At 44.1% G+C, this 12,166-nt stretch overlaps 1 protein-coding gene across 1 annotated transcript in view; it reads right to left on the reverse strand.

The window, feature by feature from the left end:
* Positions 1-2,136: 2,136 nt before the first annotated feature.
* MFSD4A (major facilitator superfamily domain containing 4A) overlaps positions 2,137-12,166 on the reverse strand; it is a 176,167-nt gene continuing 166,137 nt past the window's right edge. Inside the window, exon 10 of the mRNA XM_040337542.1 lies at positions 2,137-2,689. Coding sequence (XP_040193476.1) covers positions 2,646-2,689 — 44 coding nt within the window. The 3' untranslated portion in view covers positions 2,137-2,645. The remainder of the gene's footprint in view (positions 2,690-12,166) is intronic.

The following is a 12,166-nucleotide window of genomic DNA, read 5'->3' on the forward strand; positions in this document are numbered from 1 at the left end:
GTGTACAGTGATATTGAAAATGTTAAAAAGATAAGCACACACACACACACACTCAGATAAAACTGGATGGACCAATGTCTTTATTCAACCTTACCAACTATGTGACTTTTTTTTCAACCTGACTAAAAATGTGACTGTAAGGCTTCATTTCCACTGGCGTTTTTACAGCCACTGTTGTTAGCCTTTTTTACAGCTTAAAAACGCCTGTCCATGTTTATTTTGTAAAAAAAAAAAAAAAAATTTTTTGTGAGCTGCAGCTTTAAAAATACCGCGGTAGCGTTTTTGAGCGTTTTCGCGCGTTTTTGAGCGTTTGAGCGTTTTTTAACGTCTGGCGTTTTTACAGCTCTTCTCTGGAGCTTCAGAACGCCCTGGTCCTGCGTTTTTTTTACAGCTCAAAAACGCCTATGCCATTTGCAGCTCAAAAACGCCTATGTGGGCATGATGCCATAGAATAACATGGACATGCGTTTTTAAGCTGTAAAAAACGCTCAGAAAAGTGGCTGTAAAAACGTCAGTGGAAATGAAGCCTAATTGTTTCCCCTCTACCCCTACCATATATGTATTGTTGTATGGTGCTTTTCACCTTTCAGGGGCACACTGTGGCGCCCATTTTGGCTTTGGGGTTTGGGGGACTGTTGTTACGGTTTGTCTTCCAGGGTACTTTGTGGTAATTGCTGCTACCTTTTTGGGAAACTGGGGAGGAGTCCTTAGCAGTGGTCTTGTGAGGACACAGCAGCCATGGGAAGCACTACTTCTCCTTGCTTGTATGTGCTTGGTCCATCTGAGGACCCCTTTCTGGAGCCCCTTTATTCAATGTGAAGCCCCCCTCTAGTGTGGAATATTTGCAGACAGCTGTAGTGGTTCTGCTGTAATTTCCATGTGGAAATCTTAGCCAGTTTTCTATCTATTTACAAACTTTTCTATAGAACTTTCTAAGCCTGTATACTTTAAATTATCCATTAGCAGTGTGTGGGAAAGACTTTGATTTTTTTTATAGGCATCACGTTGACGTTCTGCCAGTCCAGTGGTACTACTCCAGCTAATAGAGGTAATAGATCCTGATGTTGGTGACTCATGGTATGCTCACACCTTCACAATCCTTTTTGATCATCTCTCTCAAGTAAGTGGCAATTGAACAGAGCTCAGATCCACTACATCAGATCAAAAAGGTGCCACTCACACACCGCTGCAATACAGTTTTTAACAAGGTTTTGACGACATTGGTAAACGGTATCACCTCCCCAAATTAAACTGATTGTAAACGATCACTTTGTAAAACAAACCATTAAGTTGAAAATAGAATTAAAAGGCAAAACATTTTTTATAGATATAATAACAATTCTAAATACTTTTTTTTATATAAATCATCACATTCCTGCTGTTCTCAGCTGCATTAATGCTGGGGGGAGAGGAGAGAAGCAGCAGTACACTGAGCTTCCAAGTGACAGGCTGTGCAGTGGGGGTCAGGACAAGTCTGATCATTGGGGGAAAGTACACATAGTTCCCAGCATAGCTATAGAACTGTCCACAGTGTGTTCTCCTGCTTAGTGTGGTCAGTTTTAATAGGAAAGCAAGGGGACCAGCAGGAACACCAGGGATTTCACATAAAGGAGGCAATACAAAGAGAACAGGATACTTTCTTATCCAAGTATTTGGTAAAGCAGGCAATATGAAGTGTTGAGGTAACAAATGCTTTAATCTTGGTCCTGGAATATTCATCATCTTGGAAGAGGCAAGGCCTCTGAAGTGTGAACTTGGCTTTTTAGCAATCGGGGAGGAAATTCTTATTAAAGTAATTCTAAAAAAGTCATACTGTACCATAGTACAGAATGAATGTACCCATATGTTTTAAGCAAAGCCATGCTTTGGCTGCTTTATGTAGTCTTTACTGTGTCATAGATTTTTTTAATACTTTATTATATAGGGGTTTTGCAATAGCCAGTGCTTTCTCTTTTATGGATACAATGTATTAACCATCACTGAACAATCAGAGAAAAATGTTCAAAGTAAACATATGAAACAAGACTAGGTTGGGCAGTGGACTAGAACTAAAAAGAGTTGTGTGATATTGTTTCAGATCAAAGGGTATAGAAGCACAATTGGCTTTTCTGCGTTTACAGTACAAAGAAAAAACAATGAAACGTGTAAAACTTTATTAAACATTGACTTAAAAACAGAAACTGATTTTGGGTAGATTTGCCCTTCATACAGCCTGCTGCCGCTAAAAGCTAGGTACAGCACCCAAATACACAAATTAACATTAGTAGTGTCAAACACGTTGACCGTGTTTGCTTGATCCCACGGTGTCTACTGTTGCTATATATGGCGTTTTAATAATTATCAATAAAGTGGATGCCGTTTTCAAGTGTGCAGCCCTTTGGATCCTATTGCATTTATTCCACAGGCCTGTTTCCCCCTAGTTCTTCCCCAGCACCACAGCCATGGACCCTGAACTGAATGAAATGCAACTAAAATGAAATGCAGAAGCCAACCAGTGTCTACATGTGATATTTATTACACTGTATTGGGTGCTATATCCAGGCTTTAAATGACAGAAAATTTAGCTATGGGTTGCAACATTTTGACACGAGAGAAATGCTTGTTTTGCGCATGCTGTTGTCTGTGCTTGTAGGCATGTCATATTTCTACCGTTGATATGATTCTGTATCTCTGCCTTGTTCTGATGTATCTGTAAAGAAAAAATGTAGTGAGGCAGATTTTGCATAACTAGTATTTAAAGTATGTCAAGGGCCTTGCACATTACAATGGCAAATGCAATCGCTAGTTTAAGGTGGAATGGCATCTAACCACTAGAGGCCCGCACTATAGTCAAATGACGGCTACAGCGCGGACCTTAAAATACGGGAGGACATCAATAGACGTCCTCCCCTTTTCCTCGTTCCCCGCACGCGCTTCCGAGCGCACAGTGGGGAAATTCTGTGCTGGCCGTGTCCCTTGGACACAGCCAATCACAGATCGCTGTAAATGGCCAATCACAGCGGCCATTTACTATGCGATTTGCGTGGCCAATGAGAGATGATCTCAAATGTACACATATGAGAACGTCTCTCATTGCCAGCTCTCCCTTCTCACACAGAAACCGCGTGTGAGGAGCAAGAGCGACCTGTGTTACAGTGAGTGAAGTACAGTGCCCCAGTACCACAGTGCCTATTAGGGACCTGTGCCAATCTGACCACCTATGACGTCAGTGATCTGTGCACATCTTTGCAATCAGTGCCCACCTGTGCCACCTCATCAGTGCCCATCTGTGCCACCTCATCAGTGCACATCTGTGCAATCAGTCAGTGCACACCTGTGCCGCCTCATCTGTGCCACCAATCAGTGCCCATTTGTGCCATCAATCAGTGCCCATCTGTTCTGCCTCATCAGTGCCCATCTGCCACCTCATCAGTGCATATCTGTGCCATAAATCAGTGCTCATTTGTGCCACATCATTAGTGCACGTCAATCAGTGCCCATCTGTGGAGCTTCATCAGTGCCGCCTCAGTGTTCATCTGTGCCACCTCATCAGTGCCCATCTGTGCCGCCTCATCAGTGCACATCTGTGCCGCCTCATCAGTGCACATCTGTGCCACCTCATCAGTGCTCATCAGTGAAGGCTTAGCACACACCTGTGTAGTCACATCACCACCAGCAACCGTGTCCCAAAGCTACAGAATACTTTCCACGCCCGACGAGAGCAATGGGGAGCTCCCTTTCAAATTCAAATTCTGAGTCAGACGTAACTTATGAGTCAGTCCTCACTAGTGCAACACTGACAGACTCAGAGGAGGAACATAGTCTGCCAACCAAACAACGACATTCTGGTGAGGAGGCAGTGCCATCCACCAGCGCCTCCGTGCTATCCACCAGCGCCGCCGTGCCATCCAACAGCACTGAAGTGCTATCCACCAGCACTGCAGTACCTCTGCAAGAAAGACCAAGGACCCATGCCAGCCTTCCCTATGCCTTTCAGAACCCTTTTGTGGCTTCCTCCTAATTCAGGAGAAGCCAACATTCCGCCTTTCACTGCCCAGCCAGGAGTCCAGGTGGACACAGAGAATTTTTCCCCAATCAATTTTTTTTATCTCATTTTTACAGAGGACTTGCTATCCACAATTGTGACCCAGTGCAACCTATATGCACAGCAATTTATTTTGAACAATCCAACATCGTATTATGCCCGTTCCTATGAGTGGAGAGACCTAACGGTGGAGGAGTTGAAGTTTTTTTTTGTATGGGACACTTTGCATTCCTTTTGGTCAACACATCCATCTACCACATGCCAATCTTCTCCAAGGTAATGCCCAGAACCAGATACTTCACGATTATGAGATTCCTCCATTTCAATGTTAATACCCAGTGCCCTCCCCGAAATGACCCAAATTATGACAGACTTTTCAAAATTCGGCCCTTACTAAATTATTTTTCAGAAATATTCCCCCAGCTGTTTACCCCGGACCAACACATATGTGTGGATGAGTCCCTTGTTAAATTTAACAGCAGGCTTAAAATAAAGCAATTTATCCAGAGAAAAAAGGCCCGCTATGGGGTGAAGGTATACAAACTGTATGCCTTCAGAGTGTACGAAGGGAAGGACAGCCAGCTGCATCCCCCTAATTGCCCAGACTACTTGGGATCCAGCGGGAAAATTGTTTGCGACCTCATATACCCCCTACTGGAGAAAGGCTACCATTTATACGTAGACAACTTCTACACATCTCTGCCCCTGTTCCACAACCTTCACCGGAAGAAGACGCCAGCATGTGGCACCGTAAGAAAGAACCGGAAGGGCTTTCCTCAGTCTTGTCAATAAGAAGTTGAGAAGAGGAGAATTGGCATGTCTGCCAAACAAGGAGATTCTGGCAGTGAAGTTGAGGGACAAAAGGGATGTCTACATTACCTACATTATCTACATTACCTTAGTGGAAATCTCCCAGAAGGTATGGCCCCACCCAAAAGCCCATATGCATTCAGGAATACAATTTGTTCATGTGAGAGTCTACTTCAATGACCAAATTCTCAAACCCTACCTTGTCACAAGACGGACAAACCATTGGTATAAAAAAAGTCGCACTTTATTTTTTTCAATTGGACATATACAACTCCTATATCATTTACCGCAACTCCACCCAAAACCCCAAACTCTTCCTTGGCTACCAGAAGGACGTTTTCACTGCCCTTATATTCCCGAACGGCCTGCCAGAAAACATCCAATCAGATGTTCTTAGTCGACTCTCCTAACGCCACTTTCCCAATAAAATCCCTCCCAGACCAACAGGCCAACGACGTAAAAAAAGATGTAAGGTGTGTACCAGTGGAGGAGTCAGAAGAGACCCATGTTATTATTGTGCCCAATGTCCTTCCCAACCAGGCCTCTGTATAGGTGACTGTTTTCGCCGTTACCACACTTCACTAAATTATTAGTGAAGTATGGTAAACGCAGGGCTTTTTTTCAGGGGGAACTCAGTTCCACCACCTCTGACTCAGAGCGTTTGGTACCTGCTCACCACAATCACTTGTAAACACAGTGACAGCTCTGCACTCTGTGTGTAACCCCCTGAACTCTGCACTCTGTATGTAATGCAATCCTGGTATTTAATGCCCCTTTAAGACCCTTCTACTGTTTGTGAAATCTGAACGGGTCGTGGTTGAGTTCCTGCACCTATTTTCTGAGAAAAAAAGCTCTGGGTAAACGTAATCCTCAGTTCCTGCCTTCACACATCTTCACACCCCTTATGCCACTGCCTGCTCTGTAACTGACCCTGGCTTGTTATTCGACCACGCTTCTGTCTCCCGATTCTGTACATACCTCTGCCTGACCTGGAACTGACCCTGGACTGTTATTTGACCACGCTTCTGTCTACTGATTCTGTACATACTTCTGCCTGATCTGGAACTGACCCTGGACTGTTATTCAACCCTTTCTTCTGCCTAACGATTCTGTACATACCTCTGCCTGATCTGGAACTGACCTTGGACTGTTTGACCATGTTTTTTGCCTGCCTCGTGGACTGATCTTGTATCCTGCTACTGGACTAGTGGGATTCAACACAGGGGTCTCACATATGTGAGGGGCTCCAGAATTGTTTTTCTGGATGAAAAAAAACAATTTTGTTTTCTCATTCCTAGATTAGGGTCTTGAGACTCGGAGGCTTCAAAGAGATTTGGGTTGGAGAAGCCTCTACCCCTGTCCCCATTCTGTCATTAATGAGGCCCTACTTCTGCCTGCTGCCTGTAGGACTTACTTCCATTATGTATCTGCCTGTCGCATTGACCACACCACATGTTCCTGCCTACTACCAGGACCCATATTTTTGGCACTGCTGACAATATCTCTGCATGCACTGACCCTGGACTGTATATGGACAGTATCCCTGCCTGCTGCCTGGACAATTGTGTATGCCGTTGCTGACCAAGTCCCTGCCTGCTGCCTGGACCAGTGCTATCCTCCTGTGTACAACTGTGCTACTAAAACCACTGGTAATCTTTTGTTTACGCTTTGCACAGCATAATGTATTTTGGGGTGTAATTCTTGGTATGTGCATGCTATATGTCCCTGGAACACCTGACGGTGTTCCTTGCATGTTGGATCTCTGTATCTGGCCAGACTGTGTAGAAGTCTCACACATGTGGTATCGCCATACTCAGAAGGAGTGGCAGAATGTATTTTGGGGTGTAATTTTGCTATGTAAATGCTATGTGTTGGAGATATATTATAAACGGACAACTTTGTGTAAGAAAAAAAATGCTTCTGGAAAAAAATGAACTCATTATGCCTCATAGATTATACGTTGGGGTGTTAGCTTTCCAAAATGGGGTCATTTGGTTGGTGTTTCCATTGTCCTGGTGCTCCAGGGCCTTCAAAATTGTTGTAGGTGGTTGAGAAATGAGATGTGCAATTTATGCTCCTAGAACGCCTGAAGGTGTTATTTCAATGTAGGTCCTCTGTATGTGGCCAGGCTGTGTAAAAGTCTCACACATGTGGTTTTGTTGTACTCAGGAAGAGTAACAGAATGTATTTTGGGGGGGTGTCATTTTTTTATATCTAAATGCTATGCGTTGGAAATATCTTATAAACAGACAACTTTGTGTAAAAAAAAAAAAATGCGTTTTCATTTTTTTTTCACATTTTCCCAAAACTTCTGGAAAAAAATGAACCATTCAAAAGACTCATTATGCCTCGCAGATTGTACATGGGGTGTTGGCTTTCCAAAATGCTGTCATTTTGTGGGTGTTTCTATTGTCCTGGTACTCCAGGGCCTTCAAAAATGTAATCGGTAGTCAACTAGTTAGATGTGTAATTTATGCTCCTAGAACCCCTGATGGTGCTCCCTGCATGTTGGGCCTCTGTATGTGGCCAGGCAGTGAAAAAGTCCCACACATGTGGTATCGTAATACTCAGGAGGAGTAGCAGAATGTATTTTGGGGTGTCATTTGTGGTATGCACATGCCATGTGAGATAAAAAAGGTATTACAATGACAATTTTGAGAAAAAATAAAAATCTTAATTTTGCAAAGAATTGTGGGAAAAAAATACAACTTCAAATAACTCACTGTGCCTCTTACTAGATACCTTTTGAATGTCTACTTTCCAAAAAGGAGTTATTTGGGGGGCATATGTACTTGTTTTCTTCATCCAGAAAAACTTTTCTGGAGCCCCTCACATATGTGAGACCCTTGTGTTGAATCCCACTAGTCCAGTAGCAGGGTACAAGATCAGTCTTAGAGGCAGGCAAAAGGCTTGGTCAAACAGTCCAAGGTCAGTTCCAGATCAGGCAGAGGCATTACAGAATCGTTAGGCAGAAGAGTGGTCCAATAACAATCCGGGGTCAGTTACAAAGCAGGCAGTGGCATAAGGGGTATGAAGGTGTGTGAAGGCAGGAACGGAGGATTACGTTTACCATACTAAACTAATAATTTAGTTTCCCAGTGCACATGCTCGAAATTACGCCGCAAATCGTCAATGCTTTAGACGTGAACGTAACTTACGTACAGCCCTATTCGCGAACGACTTACGCAAACGACGTAAAATTTTAAAAACTCGACGTGGGAACGACGTCCATACTTAACATTAGCTACGCCTCATATAGCAGGGGTAACTTTATGCTGGAAAAAGCCAAACGTAAACGACGTAAAAAAATGCGCCGGCTGGACGTACGTTTCTGAATCGGCGTATCTAGCTCATTTGCATATTTCTCGCGTAAATATACGGAAGCGCCACCTATCGGCCAGCGTAAATATGCAGCCTAAGATACGACGGTGTAAGACACTTACGCCGGTCGGATCTTAGGGAAATCTATGCGTAACTGATTCTATGAATCAGTCGCATAGTTACGACCCCGCACACTCAGAGATACGCCGTCGTATCTCCTTTCTGAATCTGGCCCTATGATTTTGCCTGTGGGTACAGTGGTTCTGCTACATCTTATTAACTGCCCTTGTTCATCTATAGCAAAAATAATTTACTTCTAACTTCCAAGGCATCAATTGAAAAAAAATATTTGTGATGCCTGGATCTACTGCTATAGCTGTTACTTATGTAACTTACTTAAAGCCAAAAGTATTATATCTCAACCCTTAGGCTTGTAGTAATTACCACATGGCGCAGTCCATGTGATCAGATAATGCATATGCAAAAAGGAATGAAAGAACCCTCTGAAAAGGCCACAATTGCAGGACACTACAGTTGACGTAAATACATTTTATTGTAGAAAAAACTCACCATAATTTAAAAAAACAACAAAGGCAATCTAATGCCTTGTACACACGATCGGAATTTCCGATGGAAAAAGTCAGACGAAATTTTTTCATCGGATATTCCGACTGTGTGTGTGCCCCATCAGAAATTCTGACAGACTTAGAAAGAGAACATGTTCCGAAAATTTCTATCAGAAATTCCGTTCGTCTGTATGGAACTCCGACGGAAAAAAAAAACATGCATGCTCAGAAGCATTGAACTTAATTTTTCTCGGCTCGTCGTAGTGTTGTACGTCACCATGTTTTGGATGGTCAGAATTTGGTGTGACAGTGTGTATGCAAGACAGCTTGAACGGAATTCCGTCAGAAAAATCCATTGGAGTTTATCCCGACGGAAATTCTGATCGTGTGTATACCCTCCAAAACAATTATTAATAAGACAATGGCCCAGATTCAGGTAACACTTACGCTGACGTATCTAGAGATATGCCGCGTAAGTGCACAGATGCGCCGTCGTATCTATGCGCCTGATTCTAAAAGCAAGATACACCTGAAATGTGGCTTCGTCCGACCGACGTAAGTTCCCTACGCCGTCGTATCTTGGGCGCATATTTACGCTGGCCGCAAGGGGCACTTCCATTGATTTACGCGTCGAATATGTAAATGACCGAGATACGCAGATTCACAAACGTACTTGCGCCCGTCGCAGTAAGCTACGCCGTTTACGTAAGGCGTACGTCCGGCGTAAAGTTATTCCACATATAGGAGGCGCATCCCATGCAAAGGTATGGATGACGGAACACCCGTCGTATTTTACGTTGTTTACGTAGTAGTACTTGAATGGGGCTGGGCGTAGGTTCACGTCGTAGGCATTGAGCCGTCGTATCTTAGGTAGTATGTTCGAAGTGATTCTGAGCATGCGTGCGCGTGCGCGTGCGCCGTTCGTTCGGACCATCATTTGCATGGGGTCACGGTTCATTTAAATGGATCACACCCACCGTCCACCTACTTTGAATTAGGCGGGCTTACGCCGAATGATTTAGGTTACGCTGGCGCAACATAGGGAGCGAGTGCTTTGTGAATACTCTGCTTGCCTCTCTGGGATACGTCGGCGTAGCGCATATGAGATTACGCCGACACAAAGATGCGCCGATCTACCTGAATCCAGCCCAACGTTGTCATTAAGAGGAATCGCAGCTGCGCATGCATCCATTCAACCATTCACATTAACACACTACCAGCTCAAGGGTTTAGGGATTAACTATAGTATTAGTTGCAAAGAACTACACAAGTTACTATCATATTCCCAGTATAATCCCGGTTTGCAATTAACCCAGGGGGGGTATTATCATATGGCTGGTTGAGGTGTTGATGCAGTTAAGCAGGTAGGTTATCCAGGGCAGCCCAATAGTCATGTACTAAGTATTGCAGTCCAGTAATAATTGGAAGTCCTTATAATCAGGGGCTCGGTTCTGGTTTCCCTACAAGAGGCATTAGTGATTGGCTCTCTGAAGAAGTTAGCTGTCATTGGCTAACTAAACAATTGTTTTGGAAGGTATATACTTAGATTGCCTTTGTTGTTTTCTAATATTATGGTGTGTTTTTTCTACAATAAAATGTATTTACGTCAACCATAGTTTCCTGCAATTGTGGCCTTCTTGGAGGGTTCTTTCCTTCCCTTTTTGCATATTCCAAGGCATTAAGGCATCAAGGCATTGATTTTTACTGGTTACACTATAGCAATTATTTCCTGTAAACTGGGTCAGCTAAAAGTGGCCAAAAAAGGTACTAATGTAAGAGAATATTGCTATTGTAGCTTAAAAATATTAATGTCTGTGTTTATGATATTTTGATTCAACATTAGCCGTCCAATTTGAAGATTCGGATAGCCTTTCCACTGTATCTTTGATAATTATGATCAGACATAAAAAATGTAGGGGTTTCATTTATGGCTTCTATAAAACTGTCAGGGCTGGGCTCAGCCCTTTCTTCTCTGAGCTGGCCACTCAGCTGTCGGCTAATTGCCAGCTCCTTTCTCTCCACAGTGACTCACATGTTAATGATCTGCTCACCAGCCCTGCCTACTTAAAGCCTTCCAACTCACTTCATCTCTGCCTTCTGCCTGTCAACATCACAGAGACTTTCTCCTGCGTTCCTGTTGTGGACTTGCTCGGCTGGCGTTCCTTCTGGCTCCTGATCCTGCTTGTTGTACTACTACGTTTATCCCTGGCTCTCTGACATTGGCTTGGCCGACTACCCGATTTGGTTACTGAACTCTGGCTATGTTTTCACTACGCTTACTCTGGTTACCTTTTTATTATTATTAAACAAGTGTGATTTAACTGTACTTCTGTCTCGGTCTGATTCATGGTTTCTGACAGTAGGCGAAGGCCATGAATTCAGAAGATGCAGCTAATCTAATTGTTAGTAAAAAAATTTACAGATTGGATGACCTGGATCACCGCATGGATCAGTTTGACATGGCGTAACAGACGCTCCTGAGTCGCACAGCTCCTCTGGAATCTCCCACTGTGGCCACTCTGGTAGAACCTGTGTTGCAGCCCAACCCTGCTGTTGCCCCAGTCTCTGTGCAGGCACCCGCTTCGAGTATTACCTCTATTAGAGGTATGTCTGGTTCCCCTCCACTTCCCCAGCGATTTGGGGGCGATCCAGTTCAGTGCAGAGGGTTTCTCAACCAGGTTGAGATATACTTTGAAATGCTGCCCCAGACGTTTCCCACTGACAGAAGCAAAGTATGTTTCGTGATATCTTTGCTCTCTGACAGAGCCTTGGCCTGGGCCAACCCTTTATGGGAGACGCAAAAACCTGTGGTCCTGAGTTACCCAAAATTTGTGGCTTTTTTCAAAAGGGTATTTGATGTTCCCGCTCTGCTTCTGCTGCCAAGAGCCTCATGTCCATCCAACAGAGTACGAGGACTGTTGACGATTACGCCATTGAATTCTGTACTCTGGCAGCAGAGGTTGCTTGGAATAATGAGGCCCTCGTGGCTGCCTTTTCTCATGGTCTCTTGGATAACATCAAGGATGAGATAGCAGCCCGAGATATACCTACTGAGCTGAAGAGCTTGATCACATTTGCCATCCTCATTGACTCCAGACTCAGAGAGAGAGTCTCTCTCTTAGGGAGCACTTGCAGAAGCCTCCTGTACGTTTGTCTCCGAGCTTTGCAGTCCCACTCTTGCCTCCCTCACCTCCCATGCCTCCTGGTACCGAGTCGGTCTGTAAAGATGAATCCATACACTTGGGCTTCACGCGTCTCTCTGCGGATGAGAGAGCCCTTAGTAGGAGGGAGAGATTGTGCCTTTTATTGTGGCCAGCCTGGTCACTTTTTGAAGTCTTGTCCTACCCGTCCAGGGAATGCCCGAACCTTGAGGTCCTGTCACAGACAGACCTTAGGTGGTGGTGTTTTGTCTCCAGGTTCCCAGAAGGATAAGCCCCTGGTTTTG

Source organism: Rana temporaria, chromosome 2, assembly GCF_905171775.1.
Source record: "Rana temporaria chromosome 2, aRanTem1.1, whole genome shotgun sequence".
NCBI classification, from domain to species: domain Eukaryota; kingdom Metazoa; phylum Chordata; class Amphibia; order Anura; family Ranidae; genus Rana; species Rana temporaria.